The sequence below is a fragment of the Dipodomys ordii genome, unplaced genomic scaffold (assembly GCF_000151885.1).
Source record: "Dipodomys ordii isolate 6190 unplaced genomic scaffold, Dord_2.0 Scaffold34, whole genome shotgun sequence".
Classification (NCBI taxonomy): Eukaryota; Metazoa; Chordata; class Mammalia; order Rodentia; family Heteromyidae; genus Dipodomys; species Dipodomys ordii.
In genome coordinates, this window is record NW_012267250.1 from 9,854,948 (window position 1) to 9,879,415 (window position 24,468).

At 40.2% G+C, this 24,468-nt stretch overlaps 1 protein-coding gene across 1 annotated transcript in view; it reads left to right on the plus strand.

Moving 5' to 3' along the window:
- The first annotated feature begins 10,537 nt into the window (after positions 1-10,537).
- Positions 10,538-24,468, plus strand: part of Arid5b (AT rich interactive domain 5B (MRF1-like)) — a 182,275-nt gene continuing 168,344 nt past the window's right edge. Inside the window, exons 1-2 of the mRNA XM_013017164.1 lie at positions 10,538-10,568; positions 11,042-11,296. Coding sequence (XP_012872618.1) covers positions 10,548-10,568; positions 11,042-11,296 — 276 coding nt within the window. The 5' untranslated portion in view covers positions 10,538-10,547. The remainder of the gene's footprint in view (positions 10,569-11,041; positions 11,297-24,468) is intronic.

The following is a 24,468-nucleotide window of genomic DNA, read 5'->3' on the forward strand; positions in this document are numbered from 1 at the left end:
ATCATACAGGCTCTATCTATACCTATGTATATACATAGATACAGATATGTCTCCATTATAAACAAAAGCACTTTGAGATACTCAATAATTTTTCACAGTGAAAAAGAGACCCAAAACCACTTGTATGAAGACATAAAATTGTACGCTGTGTTCAAGGAATAAATGAATAAATGAATATGTGCAGTTACTACATTCAGGTTTTTTTGGAAGTAGACATAGTAAATTATATATATATATGTATATATATATCATGCATTCATATACAATGAATATGATTACTATGCCCTCTCAGACTATGAATAACAGATAAAATGCTGAGAGGGTTAATCTGAGTTTATTAGTGATTTATGAGCAAGGATGAGGGAGCAGATTTAGATAATCCAGTGGAAGTCATCACATATAAATTTGCAAACTAAAATATTCCCTGGGCTGAGGTCATGTGTTTAATTTTAGCAAGTAGCATGAATATGTTTGGTAGATATTTCTACTAAGCAGTGGACTGAGATAGAGATGGATTTGAGAGTGGAAACAGTGACACAAACCGTTATTATTTTCAATGCAAAAAAAATTGAACTATTAATGTGATGTTCTGGTTGAGAACTTAAACTCTCAGAAAATTCTGGAAATTCAAAGTCATGGTACCCATAGCAACCATAACTCTGCCCCCCTGCATGCCCAGTGTGGAGTATTTTGTATTGCAGTACATGCTGTGAAATCTATGCCTAAATGTGCTATATAGCAGAGTTACAGTTGCTGTGGGAACTGTAACTTTGAATTGCCTGCCTTTTGTGTCATTAAACTTTCAGCTGAAGTATTGCATTAAAGGAATTTTTTTTCCTCCACTGCATTTCCTCATTTAAAAAAATTGATTGGAGTTTTTTTTTTAAGAAAAGATATAAATGATGTTAGTTCAAATGGCTGGATAATGCATTTAGTTCCTCAGATACACACATGGATATAGGGTTATTGAATTACCACATTTGCATATTTCAACCTGCAATAACAAGTTATAAAATAATCCTTTCTCTCTATATATAGCACCTTTAATCCTGAAGGGTCCCATCTCACACACACAGACACATAGTAACCAAACCAGTTTGGACATGAAAGCTCAACACATATTTAACAATGCCCAACAAAATTATACAGTGCTTTAGGCCAAGCACTAAGGAAGAAAGGCCTTGTCATCTAGTAGTTGGAACAAACCAAGGGGTGAGAAATCGGATGTTCCTTCTCTACTTTTCTGGCAGCATGGGCTCTCACCCTGATACTGGGTGAAAGATTTGATTCCCTCCCAATTTTGTTTTCTCTTATTTCCTCATATTCTATTTTCTCTGATTACCAAGAAAGTATTTCCAAGGCTAATGGCAAGAAAAGTTTCAGAAGGTAGCTTTGTTGAGTCTACTCCTCTTAGCCTAAGGAATGTACCTCCTTATTCTCAAACAGGAGGCAACAGTCCTCTACTACAAAGGGCAAGACAGTATTTTTGGCCTCAAAAGGTGTTCAGTCTCTGTCCTCACGGTCAACTCTGCCATGGCAGTGCAAAAACATGGCAATACAAAGATAATACCTATAAACAAATGATCCTGGAGCTCATGCTAATAGCATTGACTTACAGACACTGAAATTTGAATCTCTTATAATTCCTATATGTCACAAAATATTCTTCTTTCAGGGAATCTTTAATTGTTTAAAAACATAAATCATGTCCATAGCCTATGCCCGTATAAGAACCAGTAGGAGGCTGTAGTTTGCAAATCCCTGTATCAGACATTTTGGCTACAGGAACTGTTTAATGCAGAGGGGCTATGAGAACCTAACTAATTAAATTCCAGTCAAGAGACTCATAAAAATGTAAAATAATGCTTCTCTTCTCCCTAAGTTTTATCATTTTGGAAAAGTTATTTTTATTAAAAGAAATTCTTCTCAACATGTTATGTTTCTTCTTCTGTATCTTCTATTTGTTTTTGTTTATATATTCATTTTTGGCAGAATTGGAGTTTGGACTCAGGCCCTCACACTTCCTAGCCTGGCATGATACCACGGAGCAATGCCTGGAGCCATCAAGGCTGCCTTTAGACAGTGATGGGCTTCTAAATATTTAACAGTATTCCCTCACTTCAAAAAATGTGTTGTTTATAGATAGATAGATATGTAGATAGAGATGTAGATCTCTATATGTATATATGTAGATCTAGCTGAATAAGTATATGAATATAGACAAATATACAATGTATGTGTTCATAAGTTTATTATACATTGTGTTTTTATATAAATATCATTTAAATAAAATATCATTTAAATTACACAAATAATAAAATATATACCCTTAATAAGATAAATACACTGTTCATTCTAAGTTACATATAGCTAATTGATCCTGGTGGGATGCTTTTGTTGCTATTAGCTGAAGTCTGGCATCTGTAGCTAATCTATAACACAATTAGCAGGAGTGTAGTCCAATATGAATATTGGTTGATACTTTCATTTTGAGGAAGGAATTCAAGACAAAAGTGAAAAAACCAAAAAAAAAAAAAAAAGTGCCCGGGAACTTCATTCTTTCTTCTATGACACAAGCAACTTCTTTGCTGGCATTCGATAATAACTTTCAAATATTTCCTCCATTTTTGTGGTACTCACAAAATAATTGGCAAAGACTCCAGCACATTTTCAAGTTTAATCTACATAGTCAAGGTTCTCTGGTAAAAATAGAACCAATAAAACCTGCATATACATGTGAATCTATTTATGTTTGTGTTTATGTGTCTATATGAGTGCTTGAGCATCTATGTGTGTATGCACGTTTGTGTGTAACGTGTGTGCATATATACAGAGATCATGTGATTGATTACTAAAAACAAAACTGACTTGGGTGCATGATTGATGATAGATTCTAAGAAGTAAGCAATCACCAAACTGAAAACTAGGAGAGCGGATGTGTATTTCTAGTCTGAGTCCAAAGACCTCTTGAAAACTGGAGGAGCCAAATATTTCAGTATGAGTCCAAAAGTCTTCCAAAAAACAAAAACAAAAATCAAAAAATGAATGCTCCAACTCAGTCAGGTAGAAACAGCTCCCTCAATCTGTTGGTCTAGTCGTATCTTCCACCATTTGGGTGAGGTCCAGCTCCATTAAGGAAAACAATGTGATTTACTTTGTTGGCTAAAACAAATGTGAATTTTATTTTAAAATCCCTTCAACCCAAACCCAGAATAATGTTTGACCAAATATGTAGGCATCCCATGGCTCAATCATTATCACAATCTACAATAGTATCATTTTCCCATTGCATTCTGTGTTATTTTGTGTTCTGTCATTGTGACAAATACTCCAGAAAAACAACGTAAAGTAGGAGAGATTTATTGTGGCTCAAAGTTTCAGTCCATGGTCCATTGGCTCCATCACTCTGGGCCAAAAACCATGGCAAAGAGCATATGGAGGAAACAAAGCAACTCATCTCATGGCAACAGGGAAACAAAGTCCTGGAGGGGCCAGATTCAAGATATGCCCTTCAAAGACACACCCCCAGGGACCCATTTCCTTTCTGTAGCCCTCACTTTTTAAGTCTCCACCACCTCCCAATAATGCCATCAAATTATGACTCCATCAATGGATTAATCCACTCTTTATCTAATCACTTCCATCAGCTGAAAAACAAGCCTTGACTAAATGAACCTGTGAAGGACATTTCAGATTCAAGTTAACATTTTCTTAAGTCAAAACTATAAATAAAACAATAAGTCATGCTCTGATTTGTATTATTTATTGAGTTCTATGGTCTCAAACCACCACTGCCACCAATTTCCAAGCTACCAATGTTATGTCAGCGAATACAGGAGTCATATACAGATGTAGTGTGTTGTTCTTTAGAAACATTGTGAACACAAAAATATAAAAGCTATATATAGCCTCAAGAGTATAGATAGCAGTAAATTATAAAATATTTAGAAAGTGATGAGGCTTTAGTATGCATTAACTTTGTTTTTAATATAATATATTGGTGAGCTTATATAATTTCATATTCAATAATGAATGTGTTTAATAGCCTGCTTGCAAAATTCTGAAAAATGCACTAATCAGCTCTGGGAAGTTCACAGGAACTAGTTCTAGCACACTCTTAGACTGGTATAATGTAAGTCCTGGGAAAGTCATGGTGGTCCCTTACCTTCCACACAGAAAGCCTAGCCTACTTTTCTTTTGATAAAAGGAAAGATAGAGAACAAAGGTAGAGAATGAAACAGCCTCATGATTTCTTCTTGGTATTACTATTTTGTTCTGAAATACATGTGTCTCTGTATGCCCTTAGTAATTGACCACATTTACATATTTCAACCTGCAATAACAGCTCAGAAAATTATCAGTCTGTAACATGGCTGGACATATGTGGAGGCAGCCAAGGGACTTGCTGGTGCCCCCATGGATTTGGTTGACAACCCATGACTAGAGGCTGCCAAAGGAAGCCTGGATAATTTTGCCATAATCATCTAAGAAACTCTTAACAAAGCTGGAATTAGGGTTTGAGTTTTGCAGATAATTATAGCTATAGACATAGACCCAGAAAACCAGTGAGAAATGGTTCCCTTGACTTTCAGTCTAGTGATTTACCTACCATCCCCACACTGCTTCTAAATAATGAGTTACTTAATGCTTGTCAAGTAATTTTATGTTGTAAATCTTCCAATACAAGGCATCATTAACATCCATTTGAAACTGTACAGAGAAATCTTTAGTAGGCGATATACAATACACAGTCCCTCAGCAAAGCCAAGACTTCATGTCTGTACACTTTCTTGGCTTCTTTTTTAAAATCCAGTATGGCAAGATATTTTAATAACCCCAGATGGCTAGGATCTCTGTTTTGTTTTGTTGTTGTTGATGTTATTACTGGTGGTGGTGGTGGTGGTGGTGGTGGTGGTGTGTGTGTGTGTGTGTGTTATTATGGTTGGAGGTATCTGTTTCCAGAAATTTCTTTAATACCAGTTTAATCCAATTATTTATTAATATGTGGGTCATAAATAGTTCTGTTTAAGAACAAGGAGCCTGTGAGTCACTACTTTCTGCTAGCACCCTGCCCTTTGAGATGAAATGGTGTAGAAATGCAGAATGAAAGACAAGGTCACAATTTATTTAAAAGTCACATATGTACTCCTGGAGTGCAGACTTTTTGTTAAAGGAGTTTAGTTATTTCTACACTAACTCATAGATGTCAGGGGCATTTACAAACAGTGAATTGTTCAAAGTAAGGGGTGTTTGGGTGTGTTTGTGACTGGAGTGAAGGAACAGGACACTTTTTTTTTGGAAAGTCCTGGGGCTCAAACTCAGGGCCTGGGTGTTGTTCCTGAGCCTCTTTGTGCTCAAGGCTAGCGATCTAACATTTGAGCCACAGCGCCACTCTCGGCTTTTTCTGAGCAGTTTATTGGAGATAAGGGTTACACGAACTTTCCTGCCTGGCCTGGCTTTGAACCCTGATCCTCACATCTCAGCTTCCTGAGTAGCTAGGATTACAGGCGTGAACCACCGGCTCCCGGCTTGGGCTCTCTTTTAATTGGCAAATGAGAAAAAGAAGATATAGACTCGGTATGGCTATTGTCACTGGAAATGACTTGGGCAAATTTGATCCAACTTCCCTGAGAATATTTGATGAATCTCAGAATGATGGAAAATTGAGATAAGGCAGCAAGTTTCTAACAGTAGTGGGGGCAGAGGACCAGTGCCCACAAAGGGCATCGCATGACCACTTCCTAGGAGATCGCTTTATTCAAGTTCCCTATTTCACCTAGGGTCTGCCTCCAAGTCCATGAGGACTCTATCCGCATCCTCAACCCTTCAAGAAGCTGCCAGCCTTTACTGCTGAGACCTGGGTTTAGGGTCCCACCCCACCCCCACCACAGCCCAGGACAAACAGGCCCCAAATTTAAGATGTAGCTCAACCTTTGACCACTAGAGGTCTCCTGGAAAGCAATGACCCGAATAACCCGGTTTATCCTCCTTCAAACCAATAGACTTGTTGCACTGAGACTAGGCGAGCCTGCTCTGCGGGAGGCCGCCTACTTAACATCACCACCCACCCCACGGATCACGATGGCGCCAGGCCTGGGGTTGGGGGGGCAGGGTGTGTGTGGGGGGGGGGAGCCTGGCGGTGCTGACTCTCGTGGCTTTTTTATTCCACTTTTGATTCTGCGCACTCTAGGATGACCCCCCCCAGAACCCTACTTCTTCACCAAGAAAGAGGGGAGTGTGATGCCAGGTGGGCAGTGCAGAGTCCCCTCGGACTTCCATCTAGCCACAGGGCAGCCAAAGACCAAAGCCCAGCATCACCTAGCACCCAGACCACCGGGATACCCGCCAGGATCCTCCTTCCCCTCCCCCCTTCCCGCTTCACCCCCACTTATTTCCCGCGGCCCCACTCTCTCCCTTCCCTTTTGCCATGGGATCGTCGAAGTGGCCCTAGCTTTAGTCCGTGGACAGACGACCTAAGAGAACTATTTCCCATCCCTGTTTCGGATCCATGTAATATTTTCCAGAAAAATTAGCGTCTAGCTGGAAGAGGAAAGGGGGGGGGGAAGGGGGCGGCAATGAGGGCAACAAGAAAGGAAGCAGCCAGGTTGAATTCCCAGTCTTTATCAAGCAATTGGCTCACCAATGAAAGAAAGCTGCAGTGGCAGATTCGAGCCACATGCGGTAGTGTGTAGCAATTAGTAGATAAAATGCTGACTAAAGTGCTAAAACATGAAGTATTATTGTAGCCAAGGTCAAAAATGCTTCAGTTGTCTTTTGCAAATTGGGGGGAAGGGAGACCCAAGGATTCGCAGAGATTTGCATTTTCGAAATGGTGGCCTTCTTTCTTCAAACTGTACTTTTTTTTTATGATCCTTGTTTATTATAGTCCAAGCTGCCTAATTATGTCACTGCTGGTTTTTGCAACTAACTTAATCCTTCTGATCCTTTATGAAGCGATTCACAGACACTGAATAATGTGTCTCTGCTCCCCCACCCATTTGAGGAGTGAGAGTGATTTTTTTTTTTACCTTGTAAATATATCAGATTACTTAAAACAGAGAACTGGGTTTGGGGCTAATAAAGCAGCAGGAATATAGATGTGTGGATATAGGTTACTCTGTGTTGCACAAGAAAGAACCCAGAAATAGTGGGTCGTATAAACAGATACTGCCCCTCCCAGCCATCTCCTCCTCTTTTATACACAGCTAGCCTCAGCTACAAGCTTGTTTTTTATATAGATAAATAAAGCAGTTGGTTTCATGATTATAACTGTCTTGAATGGATTGTCTTCTTACAACATTCAATCTGTTTATGAGTATTTACTTTACATTAGCCCAGGGACCCTGCACTGCAGGAGTTTGCCTCTATTCCCCTGGGTGTCGGTGTCTCAAGTCTTACATCTGCTCTGTGATTGATGGAGCCTGAATCCACGTTATTACTCTCTCACAAGCAGAAATCAAACAGGCTATTAACTGCATTACTTCAAAGAACTGTTTCAATACAATCTCCTTATCTTAATTGAAACTTTCTTTGTATGGATATTTGCTACACAGATAATTTACAGGTGCCTATCAAACATCACATTAAAGAAGAAGTAAAATAGATGTGTGTTTTTCTGGGGGGGGGAGTGTACCACTCTTGTTATCTGTAATTTTAAAAGCCATTCACAATATTGGAACAAGGTTTGATTGATTAGATTTATTATGTTTATGGGTGTTCATGGTGCTGTCAAAAGAGGGGAAAGATACCCCCTTGTGATTCATTTTTGAAATTTAACATTCATCTGATAACTAATATGTATTTATTCAAAAAAATATTCAGACCTAGGTCCCTTATCGAAGAGATCAGGCAGCCTGGTGCAGTACCTATCTTAGAGAGACATGGAAAAAGATTTCTAATTAGATGAAGGCGGTTACAGACACAACTTACAGCACCAAAAAGCAGCAGAAGTTGCTTAAATGCTGTTAAGAGCTGTGTATTTTTAAAGAGAGAGATTTAATATATAATGGAGGGATACCCTCAGGCATTCTGTTGAGGTTTCCTGCATAAATGCTGCTGCGTTGGTCATACAGGAAACTGACTCAGTCGATCTCAAATAAGATCTTGTCAAAATACTGCAACTCAAGTTTTTTAATATAGGATTTCTTGAACTGAATGTATGTATTTACACTAACAGTACAGAGAGTAACAGAAGCCTGAGGCGTATCTCATGGATTTAAAAGAAAATATGTAAAATGTCCTTCAGCCAAGCCCATTCATATGTTAAAAAATGAACAAAATGGGTTATTCTAATCAAACGTCTGCAGTGTGCATCATAAAGTTAAAAGGAGAGCTGTAATTTCTCTTTGTAACCCATGTTTATAAAATAGGAAGATCAGATGAAATTTCAAGGAAGATAATTAAAGAGTGATGTGCAAGCCATAATTTGGCTAATGCAAAAGATGGGAGGCTGTGAATTGTTACATTGTCCTCCTTCATGGAGCAGAGTTATGATGGTACTTTAAATTATTAAAATAGTTTTCCACAGCTTTCAGAATACCTTCTCTTTGGCATGGGTTTTTATTACTTATTGTAATTGAAGGATCTGCCATTTTCTTTCGTTTATCTCTGTGTATAGAAATGAGATAGATCCTGCCTTTTATGACTTCCCCATGTTCTGAATCAAAAATGTGGTTTAGATAATGTTAAATGCCCTAATTCTTACTGCAGCGGACAGACATTATGAAAAAAGCATAAATACACACACAGAGAGGGTCTTTCCACCTCAAGTCACTGATTTTGAAACATTTGTGCTTTTCCGGGTGTATTAACTTCAGCCATGTGAATATAATTTTCATTAAAGTAATCCTGTTTCAACTAGATGCTGTGACTAGAGGTGAAACGTTGCGAAAGCGTTAAAAATAGCTTACTAGTAATTTCAACATCCTGTAATTTTATCACAGATCAAGTTTCAACTGTCATACTATACAGACCTTATTCCCCATATAGTACATGTTTACTTTTTTAGCATGCCAGACCCACTTTGGAAAGATTGGTGCCAATATAATAAAAATCGCGCGGGGTGGGGGTGTGCTGGTAGAGTGGGAGGAGAGCGGGGAAGGGGTGGGGGAACGTGGGGGAAGCGAGTACACCATTTTACATCAACACTGCGAAAATGCAATCTAGCCTGGCGGAGGACCGGCAGCTGGGTCGGAGCGAGAGAGAGAGAGAGAGAGAGAGAGAGAGAGAGAGAGAGAGCTTTGCAGTCTCTGCCTGTTCCTTGTTCTGTCGCTCTTAAGTTTCTCTGTGTTTGCATAATAGCCGTGCACGCAAACCTCGCAATGCTCCAGGGCTCCAGAACAATAAATATACACATTTAAAACCTTTATTGTCTTACGGTTCGTGCCCCCGGTTTTCAACAGCTTAATTTCTGGTTGTATTTAACTAGTTTGCAAATGGATTTTTTTTCAAACTATTATTGAGGAAGCTCCCCCTCCCTTTTTTGGCCGGGGTGGGGGGTGGGGGTGGGGTAGAAGTCGGTATATTATTCCTGTAGCTCTGGGTTATATAAACACATTATCATTTGAGAGCGCCCTTGGCGTCCATCAGCATTGTAAACACGTACTAGTGTATATACTTCAAAATTAAAGAATGCACACGCAGAACCGGGAGCCTGAATTCATATTCCGAGCAGACTCGCGGCTCGAATTTATTGATTTATCATGCATCGTTTATTGTTCCAGTCCCTAAATGCAGTCACTGTCCGTTCAATATTGTTTGCAAAATCCTGAGATGTGTGTGCACTGCTCACTTGTCTTTCTGTTCTTTTTTTTTGCTGAGTATTTTTTGCGAAGCGAACAAATGCATTAATATTTATATGTTTATATAATCGATAACCCACTTTTCCCTTCCATGTAAATAGGCATCAAAAGATAATTTAACAGATTAGTTCTCGAAAACATGGCAGTGAGGAAGCGTAATTTGACTATCAAACAAATCTACATGTCTAATAACAGCAAATCTGCTAAGGAGCATTGGAAAGAGGAGCAGCGCCCCGGAATCTCTGCAGGAAATGTTCTTTATATTAGACATATACAAGCAGGTCCTGTCAGATACACAGCGGAGCTCGCTAGCCATAGGCTCCTCCAAAAATCTCCTCAGACGATACTGTTAGACAGGGGCAGCTAGAAGGAAAGAGATCTTATGTTTAGACAGTTTTATGTTGGATTTTATTTTTTATAGGTCTTCTTGTCTGTTTTATGCCTTGATCCATTCGCTTCCCGCCGAGATCGGACGGAGCCTTTCTCCCGATTATGAATTTGATCAACCCTTCTTTGGAAAGAAACCCACCTAGTTTTGACAGGAGCTAAAAATTGAGTCGTCAGAGAAATATTAGGACATATTTTCAATCATTTTCGTGCCGAAAGCGAGTCAAGAGCTCAGTTTTATATTGAGACCTTACGCTTGCTGAAAGCAGAGAATGTTTTTCCCTGCCAGGACCTGATGCAATCCATTCAAGCCAACAAGTTTGGAGAGAATGTTGAGTTCAATCAATTCAGAACGTCGAGATGGAGCCCAACTCACTCCAGGTATTTCGCTCTCCTCCGCTCCTCCGCTCCCAGCACCCCCCCGCGCCCCCCAGCCCCCCCCAACTCACCCACACCTTTACACCCACCCACACCCCCCACAAACTTTTCACCAAACTTTTGCCCTCTACATCCCCCCCAAATAATTTTTATTGTTTAAAAAAAAAACCCTTGCACTGATCATACATACATAATGTAATTTTGCCGCCTCTGGAGGGGAGGTGGGGTGGGGGAGGTCTGGGAAGGGGAACCCGGAGTGGGTTTGTTTTTAAATATTATTTTATTTTATTTTAAGGGAGGCAGAAATGTTGTGAGCTCTTACGATCCCCCCCCACACCCACCCACCCACCCTGTGTTATATATCTGTGGGTTCGTCTGCATTGAGTGTGGATGTCTGTGTGTAAATCTGTCTGGGAAGAGATGTTTGTATTCTCCTGGCTACATTATTTATTTGGTGCCTTTTTCCCCCCCTGCAGTGGGTCGGCTCACCGTGTGGCTTGCACGGACCTTACATTTTCTACAAGGCTTTTCAATTCCACCTTGAAGGCAGACCAAGAATTTTGTCCCTTGGCGACTTTTTCTTTGTAAGATGTACGCCAAAGGATCCGATTTGCATCGCGGAGCTCCAGCTGTTATGGGAAGAACGGACCAGCCGGCAACTTTTATCCAGCTCTAAACTTTATTTCCTTCCCGAAGACACTCCCCAGGGCAGAAATAGCGACCATGGCGAGGTGGTAAACCGGTCTCTCCCTTTCTTCTTTCTTTCTTCTTCTTATTTTTCTCCCCTAGTAATGCTTATTACTGGGCAAGCTTGAAAATACTGTATTCACTTCTGCAGGCGAGCTGGATCGACTCCTTTTTTTTTTTTTTTAAAGGGGTAGCGCCACTAGCTGGGGCTCGAGTATTTTGCCATTGTCAGAGTTTGGCTGTCAGCTTTACAAAGAGGATCCAACTGATTTTAGTCAAGATCAGATAACTTGTTCGAGAAGGATTTTGTTCAAGGGTGTGTGTGTGTGTGTGTGTGTGTGCGCGCGCGCGCGCGCGTGTGATCGGTCTCTTACTGCTGCTTGAACATCACATGCTATATGTGTGTGTGTGTGTGTGTGTGTGTGTGTGTGTGTGTGTGTGTATGTGATTTTTTTGCCTTTTGAAAATTCACCTTCATGTCTGGCTTGGTCGGGGCTGGCTAGGTTTTCTTTCGGTGGGTTTCGATATTGTTCACGTTTTTTTTTTAAAGTAAGTATTTGATATGTTTAAAGAGGGCGGAAATTACGAAATGGAGGCAGAATGAGATCAAAAGCTATTGAGTTGGCAAAGACGTGTTGAATAAAGTGATAAATGACAGGTACTGGAATAATACATTCAAATAACTTGCAGATCTGCCCGGGCGGATTTCAAAGCGGTCGTGTAACCGGCACAAACACGTTAAGCATTAACAACTATCTCTCGCCCACTCCCCCTCCTTCCCGTCCCCCCCCCTCCCCGCCCCACCAAGCCATTTGATGTTCTAGTTTTCAATTACTCCACGCAAAGTGGACGTCTCCCGGCGCGATCTTTTTTTTAAGGGTGTGTGGGACGGGGTGGGGAGTAAGGGACACGGAGGGAGGGCCGAGGGGTGTGTGTGAGCTCCCTCGCCCACTGCCCTGCGGGTCCGGGTCCCGGGTGCCCAGACTGCGCTCCGGGGGAGGGCGGGGAGGGACCCAGCCTCCCGGCACGTTTCTGGGCGGCCGCGGGGGCGCTCGCCGCGCTCCCGGGGAGGACGGCGGAGGTGAGCCCGCTGTCACCGGGCTCCCGGGCAGCCTCCTCCCCTCGGGCTGTGTCGGTCTCTTGTGTGACCCTCAGTTCTGCGCGTACCCCATGTCAGCCGTCCGACCTCAGCGCCGTGGTACCCACTGTGGGTGATGGTGGTTGAGAGGTGGAGGGTAGGGGCTGGGGGGGACGGACTATTTTGGGGAGTCGGTGCCCAGGGCGCAGCGGAAGAGGGAGGGCGCCCCGCTGCCTGGTTAGGCTTTTGTGTTGCCAAGGCGAGAGCCGGGGAACCAAACTCAGACTTTTTGAGGGCAGCTAGCTCGGTGCCAGGCTCGCGAGCTTTCGAGGTAGGTCTGAGGATCTTTTTGTTAAATGAATGATCACCCCCCCACCCCACCCCACCCCCCTTGAACTCATCCTGGTGCTAGGAGCTGCCAGTCTTTGCAGCATTTCTGGATCTGGTGGAGTTGAGGGCACTTTTGGCCTCCGCCAGCTCACTCCCGCTCCCCGGGATCCTATTACCCGTCAGGTTTCTGCCTGTTAATTACTGGAGTTCGTCAAAAATGCTCGCCCTCGAATCTGCCTTTTCGGAAATAAGCCCCTCCCACCTCCCCCGCACACACCCCTCCCCCGCCCTCTCCCCCTCCTCCCTCCCTCCCTCCCTCCCTGCTTCCCCCCTCTCCACCTCCCGCTCCCTCCCTCACCGGGCAGCTTTGGGTTTTAAACATTCATATTTCCCAACGACCGCCTGCGATTGTACAAAGGTGTTGTTTGGAAATACTGTGAAAAATCCTGCAGCCTACCAACAGGTTGAGCTCTTTCCCCTTCCCAAGGTCTCGCTGGGCCCCCTCCCCCGACCCAACTTTCCTGCGCAGCTGTCTTCCTCCCCCCCCCCACCTTCCCCTCCTCCTCCCGATTTCTTATTATTTGCTTTTCAAATTTATTACTTCAACATGGCCTGTGATCTGGAAAAGGGAAGGATTAAATATCCAGAAAAGAGCTGGTGCCTAATAGACTTCTGACTAAACCCAGGAGGAAATTATTCAGTATTTTATGGGATATTTTGTGGTCACTTTTTTTTTTGGAAAATTGAAATGGGAATATGGTTTTTTTTTCCCCTACAGACCCCGTGTTGACCCCCACTGGGTCCAGTTTAATTTTTGTTGGTCCCATTCTGATTTAAGAATAAAAGCTATGTTCGCCGGAGATTGTATCTGCTAGAACTATGAACAGTGCATAGATATATTTTTAAATACACGATCTCTTTTTAATTGTTCATTACGGGGAATTGGAAGTGAACCATTGTAACGATCTGTACATTTCGTCACTGCCATGAGCCATACCTGGGAAAATTAATCTTGCCATTTAAAAGTAAACTCCAGGGGCTTGGGGGAGGGAGATGGCTCTATTTATAATCCTCAGCTGCATATACATCGTCTAATATTATGCATGATTTGTTTTTTAATGCTAACACGGCTGGTAATTAGCTGTATGATTATACTTGTATATTTCATTAGGACTTTGGCTGATGTCATTGTGAATTATTCAGCCATATTAAAACAATTTTCAATTGAGATAATGACACGCCTCAAAATTATGCAAATACAGGCTGCATTGTGCAAAATAATTATGACAAATGTAAAGCAGGTAGAAAGTTTCCCAATGCAGATCGGTTTTCCACTCTGGTGATGTCATTTCCCCCTGGCCTAAGTTAGTCATTCATTAGCAGAAGAGCAGCAGCCCTCTCCTCTGGAGGTACCAGAAACCAGCCTTTACCGTTGGCACCTACAGGGGGTGACAGGGCCCTCTCATTAAGAAATTTGCTTTGTTTTCACTCTCTCCATTAACTTGTTTATGTACATTGAAATAATTTTTTAGTATTGATTTTTAAAGAGTTCTGAATGATGCGTTTGCAATGTGGAACTGAAACAGAAAGGTTTCTCCGTGATATGCAGTGTTTCTTGGAGAAAATATTCAGCATATTTAATCAGCCAATGCAGTGTATTTTAAGTAAGCAAATGGAGGTTAATAATTTCTTGATTGAGCTGACATCAGCATCCATCTCAAAAGGACAGCCAGGACTCAGTATGCTTTTTTTGGTTTTTATAAGACTCATTCTGCCCTTTTTTTTTTTTTATGATTTCTTGAAATGTAAAAGACGTCAGTTCTAAAAGCAGGAAAATGATCATTGTCCAAGTTTAGAAATAGCGTCCCTGTGTGGTTTGCCATGATTTGCAGAAGGTTTTTTTTTTTGAATTATTTTCTCATTGATCCTCGCAATCATTGTAGGAGGATGAGGAAGGCAGGATTTTGTATCCCCATCTCACAGATAGGGACATAGACTTGGAAAGGTTATGTGTTAGGAAGCACCCATCCCTCTTTTAACTTTAAGGTTGTTTCTACCCCAAACCCAATGAAATCTATCTTGGAAATTAGAGTCTGAATTAATCACATTTTGATTCTAGAAGCATGAACTGAGGTGGACAGCCCCTTGTGTAATCCGCTTTGCCAAAGGTCAACAGATATTTAGGTAGTAAAATAACCATTCTTAGTCCATAAACTTCTAGGCAATTGTATACTAGAAATACTTTAATATTATTTTAATATTATTTAAATAATCATTAACGATGCATTAATGTTGATTAGTCTTAAATAGTCTTCATGCTCATGGTAGTGATTTGTATGCTTATATACACTACCAACATCATCTATTTCCTGTGCTGGCAAGGGCAACAAATGTTCCATAAAGAAGTTTATTTTGAATGAGCTTACTTGACCTTAAACAATCCTAAATTATTTGAGCCTCAGTGTCTTCAGCTGTAAAATGGGAACAATCCTAAGCATGACTGAATTGTTGTGAATATCAAGAGGCATTATATAGGTAAATGTGTGTTATAATGTAAAGTGCTTAAATAAATATAAGGGAGTTATGATTATAGTAGTCGTTGTTCCACACCCTGTTATCTTTATAAACAATACTGAAGCATAATAACTTTTATATCTATGTGGAAGTAGTTTATGTCTTAAACGACCATGCAAGTGAGTAGCAGGTCCACGTGCAAGGAGTTAAGTGTCTGTAGTAATTACCCAGTTGCCACATGGAGCCAGTAGCTCTTCAGAGAAGGAAAATGGCAAAGTAGGCAAGTAATTGGTTCTGTTACTGGGTCACATCCGATTACATTCATTTTCAAATTGCCAACCGCTTAATCTATTGGCCATATACTCTCTTAAAATAGATGGATGAGCAAGCTTGGAATTTAGCCCAACCAGCAAGGGTCTGGCTTATACCCAGTGGTTTGCTGGTCATCTGGAACAGTGACTGGATGGCTGAGACTAATAATGTCAAGGAGTCAAGAGCCGACATTATTGGGTGTCACAGATTCTAGCATGCATTCAAGATTTCTAGTAACAGTTACTTATAACCACCTAACTCTACCATGATTTAACTTATCACCAATATGCCATCCATTATAAACCATAAATAACCATCCAGTTAAAGGTTGATTTTAAAAAACCATATTCTTGCAGTCATTGAGAGTAACTCAGTTGAAATCTCTGGGATTGAGTTCAGGATTCTAAGTTTTAAACATTTTGAACTAGTTGTATGATTTGGGGTAAGTCAAATCTTCCTCCAGACCTCAGTTTTCTCATCTGTAAAATGGAAATACAATATTTTCTTCAGTGAGTTTAAAGATTAAATGAGTTCATACATGAAAAGTGCACACAACAGAAGTTGACTCGCAGTATATACTTCATCAATGATGGATTGGCTTTACCACCACCACCATCATCATCATCATCATTATCATTATCATCATTATTATTGTTATTGTTTTCAGTGAAGTTGGAACTTACTGAAGAAAGCTTTCCCTGTGAGAGGATAGTGGCTGAGTTAGTTTGCTCCTTCAACTTAGACTGTTGTTCCTCTGTATTTGGGGCTTATCTGTGTAACCAAAATAGCTTCTGAAGAATTTAAATTTTGCTGCTGAGGTATGTTGACAACTGGATCAGCAGGATATTTTTTAAATTACTTGAGTTGATCATATCTAGGCTCAGCCAGACTGGTTTTGGACTCTAGGATGTGCTGGCTTAACCTTGCATATCTCTTTCATATAGTTGGTTTTTAGTTTGTATCCATAAGTTGAGATTTTTGAGACACCTTAACTGACTCGCTGATTTTGGACTTGGCTTTAACTTTTCTGAACCTCAGTTTCTTTATCTGTACAATGGATTTAGTGATCTCTATTATGTGGGGATAATGATTCATGCTAAGAATGAAAAAGCTTTGACATCTAACCTGTAAGAACTCAACAGTTGCAATTGTATGCATGATTATGTAGTGGTAGTAAACATTTAAAACTCATTTTTACCCTCTGCCTGACAAGGTTTACAGAACTAGGATAAGAATGAAAGAATGACACAGAATTCATTAAATGGTGACAAAGGTTAGCCAACTAAGGCCTTCAGGGCCAAATCTAGGCTGAAGTCTGTTTCTGTAAATAAAGTTTTATTGGAATGTAGCCACACTCATTTGTTTGTGCATTGTTTATAGCTCTTACGCTACAGCAGCAGAGTTAGTAGTTTTTGATCATTAACATATGACCAGTAAAGTGGCAATGATTACTATGTGGACTGAATACAGAAAATGTTTGCTGACCTTTGGCCCATAGAGGTGATCTGAAAAAAGGTTCATGATTGTGTACCTGTTTCTTTCCTTCCCCCCTCCCACCTAACTCTTCTGGCTCTTTCTGTTCCTCCTCTTCATCCCCCTTTGGGGGAGGGATTGAACCCATGACACACATGCTGAGCACAAGCTCTGCCATTGAATTGTAGCTTTCTACCTTGGGTTTAGAGCAGTATTAATAATAAAGAAAATATCCAGGCACCAGTGGCTATGCCCTGTAATACTAGCTACACAGGAGGCTGAGGAGGAAGATAAAGGTTTGAAGTCATCAAAGGCAGGAAAGTCCATGAGGAATCTTATCTCCAGTTAACCAGCAAAAATCTAGAAATGGAATTGTGGCTCAAGTGGTAGAGCATCAGCCTTGAGTTATAAAGCTCAAGCCCTGAGTTTGAGATCCAGAACCTAAAAAAAATTAGAGGAAATACAAAGTATTATGTCACTGACATTTATATATACAAAATATTATTTCAGTATGATATCTAGGATGTTAAAATTTGAGAATGAGCAAAATATATATTGAAATATATTTTGGTGGCTAAATCCAAACACTAGTGAATACTAATGCTGCCTATCTTGAATTAATAAAAACAAAAAAGCTACTTGTTGAGTGCTAATGGTGTGTTCAGCATGCTGCTAGGTAAAGAGATAGATGCAAAACAGTTGGTGATTTGGCCCTTTTTCTTAAGAAGTTTATCAATCTTAATAAAAGAGATGACATCAACACATGTTTAAAAGGGCAAAACAATATCAGATGCTATGTAATGTGTATGTAAAGTGTGCTGACAATACAAGTGAGATATATGTGTGTATGTATATATATACATATATATGTATATGTTCAAAGCTTACAATTGACATAGTAGAATAAAATCCCATAATTCCTCAGAGGTTGATTCACAGCCTTGTTTCCTGCCTTATAGCAAAGTTACCTGACTTCTTTTTGATTTCTTTTGCTTTGCCTTGCTCCGTTTACCTATGGCCCCAGAGTAGTCAGTGAGTACTGAATGCCTGCCCAATATAGTTAAATATCTTTTTGCCCACAGTCTGTCTTCTTGAAGTTTAGCCCAGTTGCTTTCTGCCAGAGGGCCAATGATGAGTCACTTGCCTGTGGACTTGCCCTACCACCCCTCACACACTTTTCTTTCTCTTCAAAAATGCTTATCCTTTTTGTACCATGGTATGTGAAAACATGTGAACTAGTGCTTTTAGTACACCTCACCAAGCAAATGAACCAATTATTGGGGAGTGAGTGGGCAGGCACCATCTTTATGATTACTTTTCCATTTACTAGCAATCAGATTACTAAAATGCAAGGCTTTGGGGGTGGCAACCTGTGAAATGTAGACTTCTGCAAAGAGTCACTACTCACCTGAATTTTGATTGGTTTATTCATAGAAACCACAGTATATTTCAGCCTAACAGTCTTAGCTAGTTTAATAGACTCAAAATTGTAAGCAATTAAAACCTCTCTTGACATTTAGATTGTCAGGCACATGCTAAGGAAATGTTATTTTTTTATGAAGTACAAGAGTCCACACATGTAAATACTTAGCTATTAATTATTAATAAAGCACACCATTGTTCATAGTGGCACCTAGTGATACATGACTCCAGCTCATTTATCAAAGTCTAGTTTTAACCAATATCCAGAATATAATTGCTCAAATCAAATGCATTTGCTTGTCATTTTTTTTTATAGCCAGAGTGTTTGGATATTTGCCATCTTCTCCTCAGAATAATATTGTAGCTAATGATTCCTTCGTTGGCTTGGCTTTTAAAGAAATTTAAAGCAAATTTATCGATTGCTGGCTTAAGGATGCATTTGCCTCTCAGAGGTGTAGTCATGGATTCCTGTGTTCCTAACAGAATCTGCTCCTGTGCCCTTGTGCAAGGATAAATATTTCCAGGCCATTACTGTTATTGTTAGTTACCCTTTCTGTCTCACTGGAGATTAGAACTTGGGCTTTGGCCTTCAGAGTGCCTCACTCCCATGCAGGACTGGCAGCATCAATATCGACAACACATTTCAAACATGCAGAGGATGATAATGATTGAAAGGGTGCTTTAGAATCATGCTAATGACATCCATCTCCAGCACACACTTGTGTAAATTAATTCTGCTTTTAAAATGAGATGCACTGTTAGCAGCGTTAAAGATGGATATTTGACATTTATCACGCAGACTAAGATGGCTGGTTTAATCATGTGAATTTTCTTTAGGCACTTTGGGGCTGTGTACAGACACAGGGGCAGATATCCTTGGGCACAAGACCCTCGACGGCGTAGTCCCATCTCCAATCCTTGTGCCCCAGTAAGAAAAATAGGTGGCAGAGGCCACATGTTGCTAGTTAATCTAGTGACCCCATAAACACCATCTCCCCTTTTTTCTCATGACTCCGAACACACAGGGCCATGCAACACCCCCTTTTCTTTACGTTGAGCTACAAAGCCTGATCAGTGGCACTAAACATTAAACTCTTGTCTTTGAGAATAATAGGCTTTGCTTTCTACACCCTCAAGCATGTTGAGCTACTGTGCAAGCTGGAAAATAAAAATGTTCTAATTGTGTCTTTTAAATAAGCATAGGAGTGAATTAATTAGACCATATTTTGTCTTTAGTTGCTTAGTTACACAATAGTATTCCTGAGCACGAGTAAGATAAATTGCCTCTTTTTTTGTGCTGCTTGTCCCTTAATCATAATTACTGTATTGCTTAGGAGAGTAAAGCATACATAGATTTTTGAATTTTTTATTAATAGTCAAAATATGCATATGATATATAAAGTATATGCTGTTCAACCTGTTTTATATGCTTTTATGTGGGAAGAAGTTTTATTGTGGTGGTAACATTTGCATTAGTTGCTCAAAGATGTAGTTCTGGGAAATACATAATTGAAATGTTTTTGAATTGCTTTTTCTGGCCTTTTCAATCTTATTCAAAATAATAGTGCCTCCAGTCCTAGAACAGTCATTCTCATTTGATTTAACATCTTTCTTTTACTGCATACGAGGAGCCCAGTTTTAACCCTACAGCGCCTAGAGGAGGCTCAGTGATTCATAGGTCTCAAAAATTGTGTTTTCTGGGTTTTCTTTTAGATTATGTCGTAGGGGTTTGGAGGCAAAGAAATGAGAAGAGTACCCACATTCTTGGCCAGCACGGTGATGCCCTTCGCCCTGAGCACACTCCCTTATTTCTGGGAGAAGGTGCCAGGGTTTGCAATGGCAAAAGTCGGTAATGGCCTAGGCTGCGCAGACCTCTGTGCTTGCTTTCTGGGGGCTTGCAAAATGGGATGTTGTTACCAGAACTTTGAGTTTCCAGTTTCTCCTACCTCATCCCGTCCCCACCTCCCCCCCATGCCCAAGCCCCCACCAAAGAGGGCAGTGAGAAGAAAGACAGCTTGATATAGTTATTGAACAATAGAAGAGTCTGGTTTAAGATCCAGGATGCATGCTTGGTGAATGTATGTGAAAACTGACCCCATTGTTCTGTTGTGTTTGAAAAGCAAGTAAATTATTTACAGATATTTGCTAATTAAAGCACATGTTGTTTCACCAGCACAAAAGAACACAGTATAACTGGAGACAAAGAACTGAGTGCACATAATTTAAGCTCAATAATTCCATGTATTCTTTTTTTTAGGAGGAAATACCTTTAAAAATATGTTTATATAAGCTGTGGGGGCTATAGGGAGGGAGTGGATTACTCCCTAACTTTCAGTTATAGATCAAGTCTGGGATCTCACAGCTCGTTGGTTAGTAAATTACACTGTATTATATGTTTGGAATTTGTTAAAGAATAGATCTTATATGTTCTCATTGACTCCTCCCTTCCATGGTAACTATGTGAGTTCAGAGGTGTTACTGAACATTTCAAAATATATCAAATCATCACACTGTACATCTTACATACATACACATATATAATTTTATTTGCAATGTACCTCAAGTCTGGAGAAAATACAAAGATAATATATGTTCATATACATATATACATACAGGCATTAAGTGTATATGTGTGTGTGTTGTTGCATTACCCCTCCTCAGGAGGCTTGGATGCTACAGAGATAACAGGCCAAGTCACCACTGAGCTGGTTGTCACCAGGTTGCCTTAGGCTCTCTATGGAATGTTAGATGGAAGCAGTTTTGACAGAATATTGTTTTCCCTTTGCTTGCTATTATCCAGTTGGAGTTCTGTTCAGAATACCATTAGAAATAAAGCAAGTTGTAAGGGACATTCTAATGTGAGATGAAAAAGATGTTTTTATACTGAATGTATTTAAAATGTAATTTTAATACACTTTATTGTAACTTGATAGATATCCACGCTAAAAATTTAGAAGTTGAAACTAACATATAAAAAAAAAAGAAATAAAGCAAATTGGTAACATATTGTATCAGGGAATACAAATGTCCTCACTCATATAACATTTTTAGGCTTTTCTAAAAGGTACTCATCCTAGGTGTTGAGTACTGTGACTACCAACTTTAGCTGGTCAGAAACTTGCATTATGAGGTAAAGAGGTTGATGGTAGAAGACAAAGGTCAAGAAGTGAAGGTCACCAATAATGTTTCTCAGACCTGCTACTGTCTGGAGTAATGGCCTACTCTTGGTGAAATGGATCCCTCTGGTTTTTGGTTTAGGTGAACTTGTCTGCAGTCCTTTGGTATTGTTGGTAAACTAATCCAGAAGATTACCTTAAGTTCTTTTTTGTTCTGTTGAGGTTCAAGTCTAATTTGCATGGATATTTTGATCGACATAGAATAGAATGGAGTAGAATAGAATATACAAGATTGAACACAATGGTTCTATCTCCCTATATTTCACAGATGTACATCCTAAAACTAGAATGTTCACATCTTATATACATACTCAGAGCTAACAAGTGTTTGATGTAGATCTAGATAGAACCCAAGGCCCCCTAATACAACATTTTGGTCAACTACTTTGGGGAAGGGACTGCTCTCTTAAAATAGTTGTATCACATTAGCATGTTCAGGGCAGGTCATATCAGTGTTATCTTACACCAATGATGGTGTCCCTAAAGAACAATACTTACAAAAATAATTATGAAATCACTAATGGAGAGTGTGGACTTTATTTAGATGAGAAGATAGGGATCAGAAGGCCAGTGGTTCTGCAGAAATGAGGCTTCATATTCAGGATTCCTAGCTGGACCTCACCTTTATTCCCACACTCTTTCCTAAAATTCAGAGAACCTAGGGGTACTTATATTGGCCTAACATAAGGTTTATCCAAAGGTAGCAATCTTGGTGAAATGGGATTGTAATTTCTGCTAACATCTGGTGCTTATTGTGGCTTGTTCCATTCATCCAGAAGTGTTTATGGAATGCCTACTGTGTGTTCAGTTGTTTGAGCTAGAGATAAAATAATAAACAGTGACTAGTAGGGAGGCAGACATTTTCCGTTCTCATAGAGCTTAGCTTCTATTTCAAGGAACAAGAAGCATTTTGTGTGGGATACCTGTGGCTCACACCTGTAATCCTAGCTACTCAGGAGGCTGAGATGTGAACAGGTTTGAAGCCAACTCCAGCAGGAACGTCTGTGATATTCTTATCTCCAATTAGCCACCAGAAAACCAGAAGGGGTGCTGTGGTTCAAAGTGGTAGAGCATTTGCCTTAAGCAAAAACAGCTCAGAGACAGAACCCAGGCTCTGAGTTCAAGCCCCATGACCAACCAAAACTAATTTTAGAAAAAGGAAAAGAAGCAATTTGTTTGGTTTGTCTAAAATGGGTATTAAACTATCTCCATACATCTTAGTGTTGGAATCATGTTCATACTTCCTGCTAGAATAGTCTCCTCTCCCTTCTCTATGTGTGCACAAGCCAGAGAGAAACTTCAGTTTTCTCTTTTCCAAAACCATCTAATTTCATCCACAGTGTTTTCAGTGAAGGCAATCTCAACACATTTTCCATTCGTAGAGTAACTGTTATGGGTCAGGCATTGTATGTGTACTAATATGTAAATTAAATATAATAGAATATATAGTCCTTGAAGATATTCTGTAAGGATAAATCCATCTCTTATAATGATGGGGCTGAACCAGGAGGTTAAGTAACTTACCTGAGTCACATATAAGTGAGACTCAGACCCAGGATTGAAATGAAGCTCTCCCCAATTTCATCAACAGGTGCTGTTCATGGGTGCCTCCTGATAACTTTCTGTAACTGTAGAATATACTTGACTTGAAATTTGGGACTTTGATTATATACTGACCTACTCTTTATGTGAGACTCTAGTAACTTAGAGCCAAATTACTAGTTGACTATTACATGTCAATAGTAATATGGTGCACCTGTGTCATAAAATTAAAAGGACTCCTCGGAGCCCAGTAGGGGTGTCTTTCTCACATTTCAGAGGCCAGGAGTCTTTACCTCAACACCTCTAAAGTAACATAGCCTTATATGTCGAAGCCCAGTGATGGGCCCTGGAAGAACCAAGTGGAAATCCAAGCAGATCCTGCCCCGGAGCTTGGAGAGAATGCATATTTAATCAAATTATTTTCTTAAAGGATCTATTCTGTGGTAAGGTCAGAGTGATGAAAGGAAAACACAGGTGTCGATGACAGAGTATCTGGTCATCTTGGGAATGTCTGGGAAGTCACTTTGAAAGAAATAACATTTGGGTTAATGTCTCAATGCATTATGGATTATAGATTGGGAAGAGCCTTCTATACAAGTCAGGATGGCTTTTGGTCTAGGACTGACCTTATGAATCCCATGATCAGGTGCCTCCTGGTGCCCTTTGAAGACATCTATTGTTGTGAATATCATTACATTGTTTGGCTATGAAAACAGTAGAAGACTAGGAAAATCAAGGCCCATATACCAAATGTAGCTTGTAGCCTGTCTTTGCAAATAGTTTTATTAGCCACACCCAGTTGTTTACAAATAGAGTTGTTGCAAATAATGTTTTCTTAGCCATACTCGGTTGTTTACAAAGGTTTCTTGCCATTTTCACACTGTATGGCGACAGAGACTAGCTGACACAGACCCTAAAATACTTGCTATCTGGCCTTCTATAGAAAATGTTTGCCGATTCCTGGGGTTCAAACAGTGCTATTAAAGTTAATTGTAACACTAGGTGCTGACAACTTTCTACCGTGGCCTTTTATTCCTCACAACCCTAAGCCATGTGGAAAGTTCTGCTGTCAACTCCTTTTTGCAGAAGCATCAGCTGAGCAGGGAGGTAAATTGTCCAGCTCTCCAGCTTTATTCCTCAGGTGAATGGCAGAGAGAGGCTAAATGGGAACTCAAAGTGTCTCAGTTCCAAAGAACAGAAAATGCCGATGGCAGAAATGTTATGCTGGCCTGGTTCCAAGTACAGGAAGCAGGTGACATCAGAAAAAGGCGATCAAGGGCTGGGAAGGTGGCTCAGTGGTAGAGCGCTTGCCTTGCATGCCTGAGACCCTGGGTTCGATTCCTCAGCACCACATAAGAAAAAAAAAACC